Source organism: Miscanthus floridulus, chromosome 8 (genome assembly GCF_019320115.1).
Source record: "Miscanthus floridulus cultivar M001 chromosome 8, ASM1932011v1, whole genome shotgun sequence".
In the NCBI taxonomy this organism is placed as follows: domain Eukaryota; kingdom Viridiplantae; phylum Streptophyta; class Magnoliopsida; order Poales; family Poaceae; genus Miscanthus; species Miscanthus floridulus.
Genome location: NC_089587.1, coordinates 103,520,162 through 103,537,985, shown reverse-complemented (window position 1 = coordinate 103,537,985; position 17,824 = coordinate 103,520,162). Strand labels below are relative to the sequence as shown.

At 49.5% G+C, this 17,824-nt stretch overlaps 2 protein-coding genes across 5 annotated transcripts; both read right to left on the bottom strand.

The window, feature by feature from the left end:
* Positions 1-539: 539 nt before the first annotated feature.
* On the bottom strand, positions 540-16,256 carry LOC136477105 (uncharacterized). 4 transcript variants are annotated; one of them, XM_066475128.1, is made up of 8 exons: positions 15,816-16,256; positions 14,274-14,690; positions 6,182-6,449; positions 5,985-6,106; positions 5,145-5,576; positions 3,115-3,537; positions 1,264-1,710; positions 540-936 (listed from the first exon to the last, which is right to left on the bottom strand). In XM_066475128.1, the coding sequence occupies exons 1-8, from the start codon at positions 16,100-16,102 to the stop codon at positions 753-755; spliced, it is 2,580 nt and encodes an 859-aa protein (XP_066331225.1). In that variant the 5' UTR covers positions 16,103-16,256; the 3' UTR covers positions 540-752. The 4 variants fall into 4 exon arrangements, with proteins under 4 accessions (XP_066331225.1, XP_066331224.1, XP_066331227.1 ...); XM_066475127.1 differs by having other exon boundaries at positions 5,985-6,449; XM_066475130.1 differs by having other exon boundaries at positions 5,985-6,241; positions 14,576-14,690.
* A 679-nt stretch (positions 16,257-16,935) lies between these two features.
* On the bottom strand, positions 16,936-17,609 carry LOC136473136 (histone H2B.2-like). The gene has a single exon (XM_066470825.1). The coding sequence runs from the start codon at positions 17,536-17,538 to the stop codon at positions 17,080-17,082; it is 459 nt and encodes a 152-aa protein (XP_066326922.1). The 5' UTR covers positions 17,539-17,609; the 3' UTR covers positions 16,936-17,079.
* Between the last annotated feature and the right edge of the window lie 215 nt (positions 17,610-17,824).

The window sequence follows — 17,824 nt, the reverse complement described above, 5'->3', positions numbered from 1 at the left end:
CGGCCTCATTTCCATTCCACTTCTGCTCAACCGCAGTCTGCAGATCGCTTCAGCTCGCTCTTCCACTGCCTTCAACAATGGGCTGGTAGCATATCTATCATGCGTGCAGGCTTACCAAGTTAAAAAATACTTACTGTTGCTGACCCTCAGCATCAGACAAATCCTCAGACAAGGTTAAGTACTAGCACACTCTAGCCAGGCATCCTATTCAGGGCTACAGACCCACAGTGGCATTCCAGAGGAAACATTTTTTTTTACTTGCTCCTTTTTATATAGAGAGAGAAAAGGATGTAACAGATTTCGGCCCTCCTTTCCTCACCAAGTCACCATGCATTTATTTTGAATGGCGAGCGCTGCAGTTTATTATTTCACCAAAAACAGCCCATGGATCAACATGAAAGCACAAGGCCTATCGTATCTCGGCATTTCCCGTTGTCAAGCAAATGCAGGTGGAAGCAGCCACTCTGACGGCAAAGGCGGGAGGGCAAAGCAGGTAACAAAAGAAGCCTACTACATCGCAGGGCAGTCATATTCCCAGGCAACATCGCTCACATTACTTCTGCTCCATGTTCAAGTTTTTTGTACCACCGACCTCAAAAAAAAAAGTTACTATCATACTATGGATCGAATCAGATTCGCAACCAAAATACCAGCCATGTAGCTAGTATGACACAAGAACATCGATGTACTACTATACTATACGGGGTATGGATAGCAAGAGACAGATTCTCCATGTGAAGCACCGGATCAGATCAACCCGGGGTGCCTTTGTATCTAGGATGAGATTGGCCAGAGGATTGTCCAACAGCGTCTGCAGGAATGTAGGAAGCATGGCCAGCGTCCGATCCCTTCTGCTTGTTTACAGGTTTATAGGTAGGGCTACCGATCAGCTCCCATTTCTTTTCGAGCACTTCAAATTGAGCAAAAAAGATGGTCCTGAATTCAGAAGCCAAGTAACCGACACACAGAAGGTTAGGTAACAGAGGAAGCTAGAGTCCTCTTTTTTCCAAAGTGGCAAATTGGTAAGTGAACAAAACCACGAACGGAAGATGACAGGAGGGTGTCCACCTTATTAAGATGTAGTTATGTCCTATATAAGAACTTGTTTCAAGCAATAAAAGGTCCACTAAAGATGAATCAAAAGTTTTCTAAACATATAGTACATCATGCTTCATGCAGATACACACACAGCCAAGGCAAACTCGATCTCTCTTGCACTGCACAAGTCTGCACATATAGTGCAACATGAAAAGGGATCCATACCTGCAATTCCGGAAGGTGTCAAAGAAGAACTTGTGGAGGCGAACTATAGTTCCTTTGCAGATGCAATTATTATCAACCAGATGTCTTAGGTTGGATATGAGAAAACCGCACATCCAGTAGACACCATCTGAGAGCGAAATATGGTACCGTTCTTGATTATCTTTTGAGACATCAACTACCTGCATCACTGGCTGCTGTTCTGCTATCATCTGACCCTCCAGAATTGCCACCACTGCCCCCCAAGTCAGATGGCCCTTGAAGCCTTGGCCACTAGGACAGGGTTTATTCATTGGTTGAGCATAATTGGCCACTGATCTGGGATATGGTTCCCTATATTTACCCTCAGGCACATAGGGTTTTTCAAATAATGAGAGCTCATATGCTTTAGGGCTTCCAATCAGTTCACATACTGTTTGCAGTACTTCAAGTTGGATAACAATGATCATACTGAACTCAGAAGTAAGCATGCGGACAGGGAAAAAACAAAAAAGGTCAACAAAGTATGGTGAATTTGTTAGGTAAGTGTAATCGTTTTTCCTCGACTGAAAAACATTTTCCAAGAAATAAATTACAACATTTATAGTGGCCAGCACTCAGCACAAACCAGAACACAGACAAACTAGTAACATGACAATCCTAAACCCCCTTTTTAAAGGCTGTAATATTGAGTAGTGGAAATGACAACTATCTACAACATGACACCATGTAGTGAGTAGAATAGGCGGAGTAATAATACAGTGCTCAACCAAAACTAAGCACTACACGTTCAAGTGAAAGCCCCATAAATATAATAAGAAGAAACAGCATATCAAAATTATGAATCCAGTTACTCCAACCAAAGCACAGCTGACAGCAACACACACCATTACTAGGTTTGGTAGTTCAATAATATGGCCAACTGGCCAATATATAGTGTCAAAGATGACATGAAATGATAAAATAGAGTGGTGAATTATTTCAAACTTTGTTTACAAGGTGATCTTTGAAAAGTGAAAAGGAAAACAAAACCTGATCACTTGAGGACCTGAACCTAGGTGGTCAGGGTGTACACTTAACACCTTTAACCAACTGAGGTCAATCTCATGACCAAGAATACACACTCAATCAACAACTGAAGATTTGACAGTTTAGCTCTGTATAGTGCTGATTGGGCAAATCATACCAGTATCTACAAGGTCAATCTCATGACTAAGAATAAACAAGAGGGATAGCAAATACTGTTTCAAATGTTACATCTCGGTACCAGATAAATTTGGAATGACATGAATGACATATTGACCATTCAACACAAGTTGGGACACAAAACATGATAAGTGGAAGTCATGCAAAAACAAATGTTGTTGTAAAGTATAAATTCAACTAAAGCAAACCATGTGTGACATGCTGAGATATTTTCCAATGTTTCAATATGACAAGGCTAAATTCAATCATTGACAAGGTTGACTTTCCACTGCAACAAAGAATGTAGAAATGTATCTCTCTTCTTGTACAGTATGTCAGTATTTTGATCTCTCTTCAATCACTGTTAATAGCTAAGTAGGACCCGAAAAACACCATCGGATGAAATTATATAAAATGTGGACAAAGTATATAATAGTATTGATCAAAAAGTACACCCCATGGATGAGCTATCGATCAGTTAGTATTCTTGCAAAGTTGCATGCAAACTATCTGCACACGCTGTGAAGTGAAAATGTATTGAACTGCAACTAAGTGGCCACATTATAAATCAGTACATATACTTCAACAAATAAAAATATTTCAACTAACAAAGTGATAAATGGCCCTAAGGCCTCAACCAGTCTTTCTTGCACAAGGATCCATTTTGAGAAAACAAGGAATGATTCGCACCTGGGACTCTTGGCGGTATCGCAAATAAACTCAAGGAGGCGGATGATGGAACCCTTGATGAGAAGAATGTTTTCAACCAGGTGATTCAGGCCGGGTGCTAGTGTAGCATCCTGTGTGTGCACAGTATCAGAAAGTATCAAGTGGTACCTCCCAAACTTCTTCAGCTCAGATCTCATCAGTGACACATCAACCACCTGCATCACAGGCTGCTGCAATGCGGTTACCATCCCCCTTCTTGTCAGGAATTCCTTCAGGCGTTGCCCAGCAGAATAGGCTTCACAGTTCAGTTTGGCATTACTGGACACTGATTCAGCGTCCAATTCCTCACGCTTGTTTTCCAACTTGCCAGATGGATACTGTTTGGGATTTCCAACCAACGTGCAATCCGTCCGCAGCACTTCAAGTTTTAACACAACGATGACCCTGAATTTCAAAGACAGCTTATGAAAGGGTAGATAGAAGTGGACAGCAAATTTATAGCATTGAACATACTGCACATAGCTAATGGAGGATTTAATTGTACATCCCTTAGATCATGTTGTTAGCAGCCCTAGCATAGGGCCAATAAGATCACCTTCTTATCAACAAGATTGGATGGATTTAGGGGAACGTGGCCACGACAATAATTCAATTATTATCACAAAGGAATTACAACTCAGAATCTATGATAGCACAGCACGAATATCTAAACTGAAATTCGAGCATGCAACCGAACCAAAGCACTGAAAGTTTTTTTTTTCACGCGGGAGAGCTATGTATCTTTGTATTATAGAGGGGAAAAAATGGCCCCTATACATTACCAACTCATGCCAGGACCATACATGAGAAAGTTGGATACACTTGCAACACAATTACCTGGTATCTGGTAAACACGTTTAACCGCCAAAAAGAAAGGAAAACTCATCCGAGTGTTTCTACCCCATCCAGTCCCAGAGCTTGGAGCTTCTTAGCTCCGGCTAGACACCATAGCTTATACTCATCCCAAAATTGTTGCAAAACTTCGCTAACGAAAGGGGTTTCTCTATCAAAGACATAAGTGTTATGGTGCTTCCATAGCAACCATGCAGTCAATATGATAAGCACTGAAAGTAAGAGTTCAAATCACCAAAAAATAAAATAAAATAAAAGGAGAAAAAAGGCATCATTCTAAACACTAGTAATTTAGTTGATATTTATATTAATATAAAAAATGAGTTTTCACAAGACTTTATACAAGCCTACAGGCCTAATATGCCACTCAAAACTTAATTCATAAAACAAAACACAAAAACTTCCCTTAAACCAACCAGTGCTGAATTATAGCCTGAAATGCAGATCATATGAAAATACAAAGAGGTGCCTCAAACTACCCAACAAGAAATTAATGGAACCGAATGTTAAATAGAAAAAATTAATTACATGGTCCACGTTAATTTATTCCTGCAAGTTACCACCCAGCTACAACCGAATGAGTTGCATATAATCTACTGGACGTACTGCATGAGCTGCTTGTTCACCTAATAGCGATTGTGAGCGGCTAAAGTGTTCCTACAGGAGCAAGGCACGCAAGAGAAAATGAATGATTTATAGAAGCATATCATAAATCCCCTAACCTTACTGGGAATTTAGAGCAGGGAAGGCTAAACTCACATACCCCAACAACTGCGTAACTGCACAACAATCAGAACACGTGATGAAACCACCTTATAGTTGATAGGAGTTTCAGGTCTATGAATCCTTTATGCACAAGCAGTTTATGGTGTGGGTAAATGTGTGTCCATGCACTATGAGTATGAGGTAACGTATTTGTCCCACATCTACAAGTTTAAATATGTCCTTGGAAACATACTTTTGTGCGGTAGGTGTATTTCTCATGCGCATGTGCATCAAACATAGTAATTAATAATTAATAAAAAAAAGGAACTTGTAAATTTTCACAAACCCAATTTTCTGCTTTTGCTTCTGATTCACACATAAGCCACCCAACAATTACCAAAAACTTGGCAATATCAAATACCAATTGAATTTGGATGCAGGGAAGCAACCCATACCTCTCACTTCTGTCATTGTGGCACGTGAACTCAAGGAGTCGGACCACTGCGCCCATGTGGAGGCAGCTGTCCCTGAAGATCGATGAGCTGATTATGTATGGGGAAAGGCCGCCGCGGATCAAATGGGTGCCATCCGAGAGCAAGATAGGGGATAACCAGGGCTCATCCATCTCTGCCCATACAAGCAGGTCAAACACTTGCAGCACTGGCTGCACCACCACAGCCACATCCTCCCAGATGGCCGCCACAGCTCCCCACGTCAGGCTTGCCTGCATCTCCATGCCTCCCTGATCGTTGCAGAAGCTTCCAGAAATGGGCAGTAAGGACTCCAAGTTGGAGTGGCTCTGTTTATTTCCAAGCTCATAGAAGGTTGGGTTTCCAATCAGCTCACATTCTGTTTGGAGTACTTCAAGTTCCACAGCAATGGCAATCCTGAATTTTTCATGCCAACAACAGGTGAAATAACACAAGATGGATGAGTTCAATTTTAGCAAATTGTAAGACTTAGAGACTGTCAGCTGAGGGAATGCACCTTATTGAGAATTTGAGATGTACGTGGTGTGCTGTACAAGGACCTTATTTCAAGCAATAAATTCACTTTGTAATAGGTCCACCTAATGACGAGTAAGAATTCTTCTAACATGTGCAAATGAAAACGCACAGGCAACAAAAGATACTATATCATGCATATGACTAATGTGGCAACATTATTTGTCAGACGAACATAGATGAAGGCCAATCTCGCCTCCAACAAAATAAAGCCAAGAGCTCTCAACATGCAAGAAAGTTTGATATCAACTCAGTTAGTTTATTTTATATAAGAACACAAGGGATCCTTACCTGCAATTCTGGTCCTGGTCGACTGTGTCACGGATGAACCTGAGAAGGCGGACTCTTGTACCTTTCCGGAGGCAACTGCCCTCAACCAGGTGGCTTAGGTGGGGAAAGAGGTTGACGTACACCTGGTGGACACCATCTGAGAGCAATATACGGTAAAAGCTGAACCCATTGTGACTCACTAGTGAGAAATCAACCACCTGCAGCACTGGCTGCCGCTCTACCGCCATCTCACCCTCCATTATTGCCGCTACTGCACCCTGAGTAAGGTACCAATTCAAGCCTTGACAAGTAAAATAGGGTCCATTATTTGGTTGAGCATAATTGGACACTGATCCAGAATATGGTTCAGCAGATTCACTGTCGAGTCCATAGACTTTTTCAATGCAACAGAGCTCACATGCTTTGGGGCTTCCAATCAACTCACACTCTATCGGCAGCACTTTAAGTTGCCAAACAGTGATAATACTGAATTAAGAAACATACAACAGGAAAAGCAATAAATCATAAAGCATTGAGAATTTGTTGGACAAGTAGTACTTTAGAAATACTACCAACCGATCTTAGCATGCCACAACCATATTCCTAAGATTATAGCACAATGTTCTTCTTGCTCTAACAGTAAACATTTTCAAGAAATAATGTTGGAGTATGAGAGTATGTGGATTAGGCCCATGAGGCCCATGTATGACCAATATACATTGCTACCCTCCTTCTAGGGTTAGTCTGATGAAATCACAACTCTAGCATGGTATAGAGCTAGGCTTTCCTCCTCCCCTTTCCCACCCAGCCGCCAGGCGCCGCCGGCCGATTTCTTGCCGCCGCCATGGCTGGCCGTCCTCCCCCTCCCTCCCCAACCTACTCCCAGGCTTTCCCCTCCCTTCCCTACCCGTCCTGGGCCCAGCGCGCGGGCGCAGGCCTCCTTCCCGCGGACGCGGAAGGCCCGGCCGCCGCCGCTGTCGCTGCGGGCGCGGCGCGGGTGCCGGCGCGGCCGCGGGCGCGGGCGTGGGTGGCCCCGCCGCCGCTGCGGGCGCAGGCGGGCCCGCTGCTGCGGGTGCGGGCGCAGGCGGCCCCGCCGCTGCGGGCGCGGGCGCAGGCGGCCCCGCCGCTGCGGGCGCGGGCGCAGGCGGCCCTGCCGCCGCGGGCGCGGGCGCAGGCGCCTGGCCGCTGGCCCTGCCGCCGCGGGCGCGGGCTTGGACAGCCTGGCCGCTGCCGCCGCCGCTGCTTGCAGGGGCGGGCGCAGGCAGCCACTCCCCTGCCGCTGGGGGCGCGGGGGAGAACCTGGAGCCTTTCTTCTTCCCCGCTCCTCCTCCTCTGCCCGCCCTCTGCCCCTCTCCAGACGGCAGGGGCCAGCTCCGCTCTCGCCGCTGCTCTCGTGGCTGCACGGGCTGCTGCTGCTGACAGCCAGGCCCGGGTGCGGGCGGCCGCCCTCGCTTTGGAGCGCGAGCGTGACGCGGCTGATGCCCTGGCCCGCCAGATCGCTGAGGCGGAGCAGCTCCTCGTCCTCCCTACATCCTACGACACCGCGGCCACCTCCTCAGGCTCGACGGGTCACCGCGCGTCTCACACCACGGTCATCTGGCACGACCCGGCCGACCCGCACGTCGCTCAGCTCCACTACCAGGCCGGGGGTGTCCAGAACATCCGACTCCTCGTCCCGGTCGTCCTCGAACCTGAGTCGCCCTCTTACGCCCGCTGGAGGGACCTGGTTCTCCTCACCCTCCGCCGCTACGCCCTCGACGACCACGTCCTAGTCGACGCCTCGGTCGCAGTCCAGACCTCATCGTGGCTGCGCCTGGACAGTGTCGTCCTCTCCTGGATCATCGGGACGATCTCCCTGGACCTCCACGACCTCGTCCGCAACTCTGCTGACGCTCGCCGGGCCTGGCTTGCGCTCGAGGGCCAGTTTCTGGGCAATGCCGAAGCCCGGGCCCTACGTCTCGATGCGAGCTTCCGCACCTTCGTCCAGGGTGACCTCTCCGTTGGCGACTTCTGCCGGCGCATGAAGAGCATGGCGGACTCCCTCGGCGACCTTGGCTGGCCCGTGGAGGACCGCATCCTGGTCCTCAATGTCCTCCGCGGGCTCAGTGACCGCTACGCCCACCTCCGGACGTGGATCACCCGGCAGAGGCCCTTTCCCTCCTTCCTGCAGGTCCGTGACGACCTTGTCATGGAGGAGCTCACTCAGGGCGTCCAGCCAGGGTCCACCTCCACGCCAGGGTCCTCGTCTTCCTCGACTGCCCTGGCCGCTACTCCTCCGGCGCGTTCCCTCGCTCCACCGCCGTCGTCGCTTCTTGGTTCTCCTCCTCCCGGGCCGGGCGGGGGTGGGGGGGGGCGTGGCGGCCGCCGTCGCCGCGGAGGGGGACGTGGGGGCCGCGGAAGCCACCACACACCGGTGCAGTCGCCCTCCGGAGCCCCTACGCCCGCGACCCCACGGGGTGCACCCTGGCCCTCCTTCCACAACCCGTGGTCGGGGCGCATCTACATGTGGCCCTTCCCGGCTCCAGGCGGAGAGCCTCGCCCACCAGCAGCCTTGCTCACTGGAGCTCCTCCAGGGTTTCACTCCCCGTCTGCGTGGGCTCCACTTCCCGGCGCATCTTCGTGGGTGCCACCTCCCGACATCTGGCCCGGGCCTGTCGGTTGGAACCCGGCGGCCTTGGCCAGATCCTTCAGCACCATGGCCCTGACACCGCCTGCTGGTACCGACTGGATTGCCGATTCGGGTGCCACTTACCACACTACTCCAGACCCTGGTATACTCTCTTCTTTTCACCCTCCTTCTTCCTCTCATCCTTCGTCCATCATGGTCGCGAATGGTTCGTGTATTCCAGTTACGTCCGTGGGTGCCGCCGGCACTCATGGTTCCTTTCGTCTTCCTGACATTCTTGTTGCACCCTCTATGGTTCACAACCTTCTTTCTATTCGTCGTTTTACAGCTGACAATTCTTGTTCTGTTGAATTTGACTCTTCTGGTCTTACTGTGAAGGATTTGGCTTCCCGGCGTCCTCTTCTCCGATGTGACAGCGCGGGACCCCTTTACACCCTTCGGTTTCCGGCGTCCGCTTCCTCTTCGTCGCCGTCTACTTTGTCAGCTGCCTTCGCCGCCACTCCTTCTTCCACCACTTGGCACCGTCGGCTTGGCCATCCTGGACGTGATGCTCTGACGCAGCTTAGTCGCAGTTCCGACATTGGTTGTACTCGGGCTCACGATGAGCACTTGTGTCATGCGTGCCAGCTGGGCCGTCATGTTCGTCTCCCCTTTTGTTCTTCTTCTTCACATGCTACGCATGTGTTTGATCTTGTACACTGCGACCTATGGACATCTCCTGTCATCAGCATTTCTGGGTATAAATACTATCTTGTGGTGGTTGACGATTTCTCGCATTATTCGTGGACTTTCCCTTTGCGTGCGAAGTCGGATACTTTCCCCACTCTTCTCCACTTTTTCGCCTGGGTGTCTACTCAGTTCGGCCTCACCATCAAGGCCGTCCAGTGTGACAATGGCCGTGAGTTCGATAACGGCACCTCCCGTGCCTTCTTCCTCTCTCACGGTGTCCAGCTGCGCATGTCTTGCCCGTATACCTCCTCCCAGAACGGCAAGGCCGAGCGCATGATTCGCACCACGAACGACACCATGCGCACCCTTCTGCTCCAGGCGTCGCTTCCTGCTCGCTTCTGGGCAGAGAGTCTGCACACCTCCACCTATCTCCTTAACCGCCTTCCTTCCGCTGCCTGCCCGGCTCCCACACCGCACCACGCTCTCTTCGGTACCCCTCCTCGGTATGACCACCTTCGTGTCTTCGGGTGTGCGTGTTACCCTAACACCACTGCCACCGCTCCCCACAAGCTGGCTCCCCGTTCCGCTCTGTGTGTCTTCCTTGGGTACTCCCCGGATCACAAGGGGTACCGGTGCTTTGACCTCACCTCCCGTCGGGTCATCATCTCTCGCCATGTGGTGTTTGATGAGTCTGTCTTTCCCTTCTCCACCACCACCACCCCATCTCCCACCCCCGATCCGGACCCCTTCTATTTGTTTCCCACTGACACGGTGGTCCAGCCACTTTTACCGCTGTCTCCTGCAGGTACTGCTTCCCCGTGCCCCTCGCCGGGCCCGTGCCCCCGCTCGCCACCCACCAGTGACGCCCCTGGCCCTGCGCCCTGCCCGGGTCCGGAGGCGTCGCCCTCCGGAGCTGCTCCTGCCCCTACGTCCGCAGCGGGTACGGAGACGCCGCCTGTCGCACCTCCTGCGCGTTTCGCCCAGCCGGTGCACGTCTACCGGCGCCGTGTGCCGGCGGCACCGCTGCCTCCGGCATCACCGGGGTCCCCTTCTCCACTGGTGACGCCTACACCACCGGTGGCCCCTTCTCCGCCGGCGACCCCTACACCGCCGCCGCCGCCTCAGGCTGCCCGTGTCGTGTCACCGGTGTACCACCCGCAACTCCTTCACCGACACCCGCGGCATGTTCACCCTATGGTGACGCGACACGCGGCTGGAACCCTGCGGCCCCGGGCTCTCGCGACGATGCCCGACGCCTCGCAGATCTCTCCTGTACCCTCTTCCGTTCGCGACGCCTTGTCGGACCCTCATTGGCGCCGCGCGATGGAAGAGGAGTATGCGGCTCTCCTCGCCAACCAGACATGGGATCTGGTGCCCCGTCCACCCGGATCCAACGTTGTCACCGGGAAGTGGATCTGGACGCACAAGCGGCGGGCTGATGGTTCCCTTGAGAGGTACAAGGCTCGCTGGGTTCTCCGGGGTTTCACTCAGCGCCCTGGAGTCGATTATGATGAGACTTTCAGCCCCGTGGTGAAGCCGGCCACTGTACGCACAGTGCTCTCACTGGCTCTCAGTCGCTCTTGGCCCGTGCATCAGCTGGACGTCAAAAATGCCTTTCTCCACGGGACTCTCACCGAGACGGTCTACTGCAGCCAGCCAGCGGGGTTTGTTGACTCTTCTCGTCCGGACATGGTCTGCCGGCTCAACAAGTCTCTCTACGGGCTCAAGCAGGCCCCCCGGGCGTGGTATTCTCGGTTTGCTGCTTTCTTGCTGACACTGGGGTTTGTGGAGGCCAAGTCAGATACGTCCCTGTTTATCTATCACCATGGAGCTGAGACTGCCTATCTGCTGCTCTACGTTGATGATATTGTCCTCACAGCCTCCAGTCCGTCCTTACTCAGCCGTGTCATCGCCTCTCTTCACCAGGAGTTTGCTATGAAGGATCTTGGTGTGCTCCACCACTTCCTCGGGGTCACTGTTGAGCCTCGCCCCACCGGCCTTCTCCTTCACCAGCGGCAGTACACTCTTGATATCCTGGAGCGTGCTGGGATGACTAACTGCAAGCCCTGCTCTACTCCAGTTGACACACAGGGCAAGCTGTCAGAGGCCGTGGGAACCGCCGTGGCAGACCCCACTGCTTACCGGAGTCTTGCAGGTGCCCTTCAGTACCTCACCTTCACCAGGCCAGACATCACCTATGCCGTACAGCAGATATGCCTTCACATGCATGATCCCCGAGAGCCTCACCTCACTGCGCTCAAGCGCCTCCTCCGCTACCTCCGCGGCACTGTCAACCACGGCTTACTCCTTCAGCGGTCTTCCTCCACCGAGCTCGTTGTCTACACTGACGCCGACTGGGCCGGGTGTCCGGACACTCGGCGCTCTACCTCAGGCTACGCTGTCTTTCTGGGCGGCAACCTGGTGTCCTGGTCGTCCAAGCGCCAACCGGTGGTCTCCCGATCCAGTGCCGAGGCGGAATACCGAGCTGTCGCTAACGGCGTGGCTGAGGCCTCCTGGCTCCGACAGCTCCTTGCCGAGCTCCACAGCCCTCTCTCCCGGAGCACGCTGGTCTACTGCGACAACGTCAGTGCGGTGTACCTCTCCACCAACCCTGTGCAGCACCAACGGACCAAGCATGTGGAGATCGACCTACACTTTGTCCGTGATCGGGTTGCTATCGGCGATGTTCGGGTCCTCCACGTCCCGACCACCTCCCAGTTTGCCGACATCTTCACCAAGGGCCTCCCGTCATCGACCTTCACCGAGTTTCGCTCCAGCCTCAACATCATTGGTGGCTAGTTGCGTCTGTGGGGGGGGATCGTGTGATCGTGTGTGCTTCTTTTCATGACCAGTCTGTAACTCCGCTGCGCCGGTAGTTCAGACTGCGGGGGGGTGTTGGAGTATGAGAGTATGTGGATTAGGCCCATGAGGCCCATGTATGACCAATATACATTGCTACCCTCCTTCTAGGGTTAGTCTGATGAAATCACAACTCTAGCAAATAAAGTTAGTTATACTCCCTCCATTCCAAATTATAAGACGTTTTGGCTTTTCTACATACATAGTTTTTGCTATGCACTTAGATATACATTATGTCTAGATACATAATAAAAGCAACATATGTAAAAAAGCCAAAACGTCTTATAATTTGGAACGGACGGAGTACTATCTAATGATCAACAGGAAACATAAACCATGAAAAATACCGATATGACTGCTACAACATTTGAATAACTTACAGACATGATTTGCATACTGACACCTATCATAGTAAATGAAATATGGGAACTAATAATAGAGCATTCAACCCATGCTAAGCACTAAAAGTCTAAGTTTAAGCCATAGAGAAACTAAACACTACTACAAAACTAAGAAATCTAATTACTCCAGTCAAAGCACAGCTAACGGCAACACACTCCATCGCTTCTTTCGCTAGCTAATCATGTGGTCACATCCAGAAGGATGGCATGAAATGACTAACGGGATGGTAAATTAGTTTTAGAAATGTGTTTAAATAATGATTCCAGTTATCCTTGAAAAGTATTGACAGATCTAAACAGATATATACCAATGTTTTCAGGTCGTCCGATTAATCGCGATTAGTCGTCCTGGTCGGTCTCTAGTATTCGATTAGGAGGACCAACTCCATTAGCTCGACCAGAAAGCTGGTCGTTCGATTAGTCGACGACTAATCGCGATTAGTCGTCCGACTAGGACAGGGACGACCAGTTTGGTTACTCTGTTTTTGGGCCTGTTTAACTGGGCGGACATGTAGGACTATTGAATGTCAATGTTTGTGACTTTGTGTTGAACACTTTAGCTTATCTGTACTGAACTAATTTGGTTATGTAATATGATGGTTGTGTGGCTGCTATGGTCTACTAAATGTTAGTTATTTTGCTACTGCAGCAGTGCTGCTGTTCAGGTGCGTCAAGATCAAGACTGCATTAGTGTCACCAGCTAAACACTAATGCAGTCTTGATGCTTGCTTTATTGTGTATACTATATATGTGTGTGTGTGTGTGTGTGTGTGTGTGCGCGCGCGCTGATATACATGGACGACTAGATGGACGACCAGGGTCGACTAATCGGCCTGGTCGACGACTAATCGCGATTAGTCTCCTGGTCGGTATATACTCCAGGTTCGACCAGACGACCTGAAAACATTGATATATACTCAATAAAGATGGAATGGAACTATGGAAATGGTCTCTATAAAAAGATACATTGATAAAAAAAGGGTACCAGTCTTTGGAGGGCCAGCTTGACAACAAAAAATAACCTAGAGATCTAGCAAATACAAGTGGCACTGCTCCAATAGTTACAGCTTACGAGTTACAACTCAGTCCATCTCTATAATCACTAACCACAAACATGATACCTATGATTCTACAGGTAAGACTTCTGAATTGAGCACTGAACATTAAACTCAAAGTTCAAACATTTCAATCTTAAGTCACAGACCAAAAGAGCAAACACTACTAAAACTTGCACTCACTAAGACTGAAACAAACGTGATAGGCAGTAACTTGTTTATGGCTTCAATATGAAACTTAAGACTATTGATTTTTCAGCATTGACAACAGGTTACATACTTTCCACAGCAATGAGCATATCGGTCATATCACAACTAAGTCATAACAGAAAATAGAGTACATGAGAACATTAGGAACTAATAATTCACATAGTGTGGCATTCTTCACCTCAATGATTGTTAATAAACAAGAAGGGGCCCAAAAAAATAAAAATAAAAATAAAAAAGATTCACCATAGCCTGGACTTGTAAAGTATAGCCAGTCTATCAGAGGTTATTCCTGTATCTATATGAAAACTATTGGTAAGCATAGTGGCACTGAACAAAAAAGGAGAATTGTGCTGCACTCTTGCCTCTATGTGGCACAGTGGCAGTCTAGCAAATAATGTTAAATAAATCCGAAAGAATAATAAAGTGATTAAAGCGAAGAAACCACAAACATCAAGGATCCAGTTTCAGAAAAATAAGGAACTATTGGCACCTGCGATACCGAACATTACAGCAAACAAAATCGAGGAGGCGGACAATGGTGCCCTTGCGGAGGTGAGTTTCCTTGACTAGATGGTTGAGGCGGGGATGTAGCGTAGCATTCTGTGTATGCACACCATCAGAGAGGATCAAATGGTACTTCACGAGAGTTTTTGGCTCTGGTCTCAATAGTGAGACACCAACCACCTGCATCACAGGATGCTGCAACATCGCCACCACCCCCCTCATCAAAAGCTGTTTCAAGCCTTGACCGATAGGATGGGCTCTAAAGTTCTGTTTGGAAGAACTACTCACTAATTGAGCATCCAATTTCTCATGCTTTTTTACCAAGTAGCCAGGCTGGTATCTTTTGGGATCCCCAATTTTCAAGGAAGTACGCAGCACTTCAACATGTTCAGAGTCAATTGACCTGAAATTCAAAGATAAAATACGAAAAGGTAAATAATAAATAATGGTGAGTTCATTGGATTCAAATTTCAAAGTACTCAATAAATAAAACAGCTAAGTACTGTATCCTTCAATGGTGCTGTTATTTAGCTCTAGCATTACCAATGCGTAGAGAAGAACCAAAGAATTTAGGGGAAATGGCCATAGAAATCATTAGCATCACATCTCCGAAATCACCTCCACCAACATGAATACTATGATAGCACAAGGACAGCTAACCAGACATTGAGTATGCAACTAAATCAAAGTACTGAACGTAATAGTTGAATCTATCAGATAAATAAAAAGGGCAAAGTTCTTCTAGAAATCAAGTAATTTAGCTGGCATTTTTTTACTATATAAAAATTGTTGTGCGCAAGACACAGTAATGTAAGTTGTCTACAAGCTTAATACACCCCACAAGACAAGGTCATCAAGAATTTGAATGAGTTGCAGCTGCATCCCCTGCACCCCCCAGCGCTAAGCCACTCATGATAGCATGAAGTGGATGGAAACATAAAGAGATATCATGAGCTAGTCAACAGGAAATATGAAACCAACGCTAAATAGCCAATACTAACAACATGGCCCATATTAGAGAAATTTACTCCCTGCAAATTACTGCATATCTACAAGTGAAACAGATAGCACATCATCTACAACTACTAAATGTACTCAATCAATTGTTACCACAGAAATCAATGATAGACAACCGGAGTATGCCCTTTTTTCCCACAACGGAATACCCGAATTTCATTACTGAGGCAACGAAATTACAAAGTTCACAAGTTCAGAGTTGAAGCAAGCACCGGAGTATTCCTGCACGCGCAGACACAAAGACCAAATGATTACTGTAACTGCAAGGAACCGCAAAACCTCCCCACCCAACTCTTTGCCAACACCCGAAACTACCTGATGGTAAACATCCCCTCCCCCTCCAAAGATGTACTGCCTACTTACTACTCATTTGCGCCACATAATAAATTTGCAAAAGTTTAGACAAAAATCTAAAACATCCCCCTCCCCCTCCAAATTAATGGGGAAAATTCAATATCAAATTGTTCCTGCGAAAAACGATCCGAGCAGGTGGGTGGGAAGCGGCGCGCACCTCGCACCCTCGATATTTGTTCTGGTCTCGAAGTCGAGGAGGCGGACCACGGCGCCGTAACCACGCGGGGCCGCCCGGACGGCTGCCGAGGCGGTTTCGTCGAGGCGCAGATGACCGGCAATGAGGTGGGCGCCGTCGGAGAGCGCCGCATGGCACCATCCTGGTTCTGGCCGCTTTGGGCACGAGCACGTGCGCACCACCAGAACCTGAAGGACCAGCGGCATCTCCCGCGCCACCTCGCCCTCCCAGATCGCCGCCACCGCCCCGAACGACAGGTCCACCTCCATGGCTCACCAGTCCTTCTAGAAGCTTCAGGAAGCAGGCAAGCGGTTGCTAGCAAGGGCGTGGGGGAAGCAAGCGGGCGGTTGCTAGCGAGGGCGTGGGGTGGGTGATGGGTTATTTGAACAGGGGGCGGCGGGGAGGGCGGAGAGAACTGGAGCGGCGCCGAGGCGGTGGGATTTCGGGGAATGGCCGGTCAGAGTGTGGGGTCGATTTCAGTCAAAAGGAAAAGGTGTCAGTAAAAATTTAATGGCATGGCATTAATATACCAAGAGAAAAGCGTTGTAAATACAAAAAAAAAGAAATACTATTGTGTTTTTTAAGGGAAAATACTATTGTGTATTACTGTATACTCCGTATCTATAGATGTTATCGAAAGTTTAGACACGAATTCAATCAAAAAATTATATAAAGAGATTCATGTGTATCTGAAAACAAACCATTAGCTCAAAATCCAGGAAAGAAATCGGCAAATCAAAACATGTTCAAGCGCCAAATTCAGAAGTTACCCAAAATTCCACTAGTAGTGCAACAGGAATGAAACCTTCGACCTGTTCGCTGGTTTCTGGGTCCGGTGCTAGTTTATTATGAAAAAAAAACACTGTTGACTGGTTAGTTTTCAACAAGCGAATAAGCTGCTTAACGAAAATCATAATTCCACTAGAAGCGCCAATTTCAAAAGTTGCTACAGAACAGAGTGATCACATTCACATCAACATCACAAAATTACAAGCGATCTCGCGCCAGCAGATGATCACATTCAACGTCACGAAATACACATTCAAAGTGATCACATTCACATTCACATTCAAAGCAGATGATTCACAGATAAACAAGCAGCTGGGTTAAATAAGTACCATTACTTTTCCATAAGATAACGCAGTTGCTACAGAAGAACAGACAGAGAGAAACCACCAACATCTAACTACAGCAAGGCACATGGCCAGACTAGAGAAGCCTGCAATCGGCACGGCGGCCGCGCAGCCTAGGCCGAGGTGAACTTGGTGACAGCCTTGGTGCCCTCGGAGACGGCGTGCTTGGCGAGCTCCCCGGGGAGGACGAGGCGGACGGAGGTCTGGATCTCGCGGGAGGTGATGGTGGGCTTCTTGTTGTACCGCGCGAGCTTGGCGGCCTCCGCGGCGAGCTTCTCGAAGATGTCGTTGATGAAGGAGTTCATGATGGACATGGCCTTGGAGGAGATGCCGATGTCCGGGTGCACCTGCTTCAGCACCTTGAAGATGTAGATCTTGTACGTCTCCACGCTCTTCTTGCCCTTCTTCCGGCCCCGCTTGCCCTCGCCGCCGCCCTCCTTGCCCGCGGACTTGCCCGCGGGCAGCCGCTTCTCGGCCTTCGGCTTCTTCCCGGCGGGCGCCTTCTCGGCCGCCGCGGGCTCCTCCTCCGCCGGCTTCTTCGCCGCGGGCTTCTTCTCGGCCTTGGGCGCCATCGGTTGCGAGGGAGGGAGATCGGTTGGGATTTGGGAAGAAACGCGAGGAGATGTGTTCGCTGTTGTTTGGATGGGAGAGGAGGCGGGCGGCGGTGCGTTAATTATAGGACGGGAGAGGTGAGCGCTGATTGGTGGAGGGGCAGGTGCCGCGGATCGCTGGCTTAAAGCGGCGTGGGCCGTTGGTGCTTCTTCCCACGGACGGTCGCGATGCGCTTTTGACGCGGATCCCTGACGTGGCGGAGAGGAGGGCGGGAGCGGATGGGAAATGATGCTTTTCGTCGCCCGC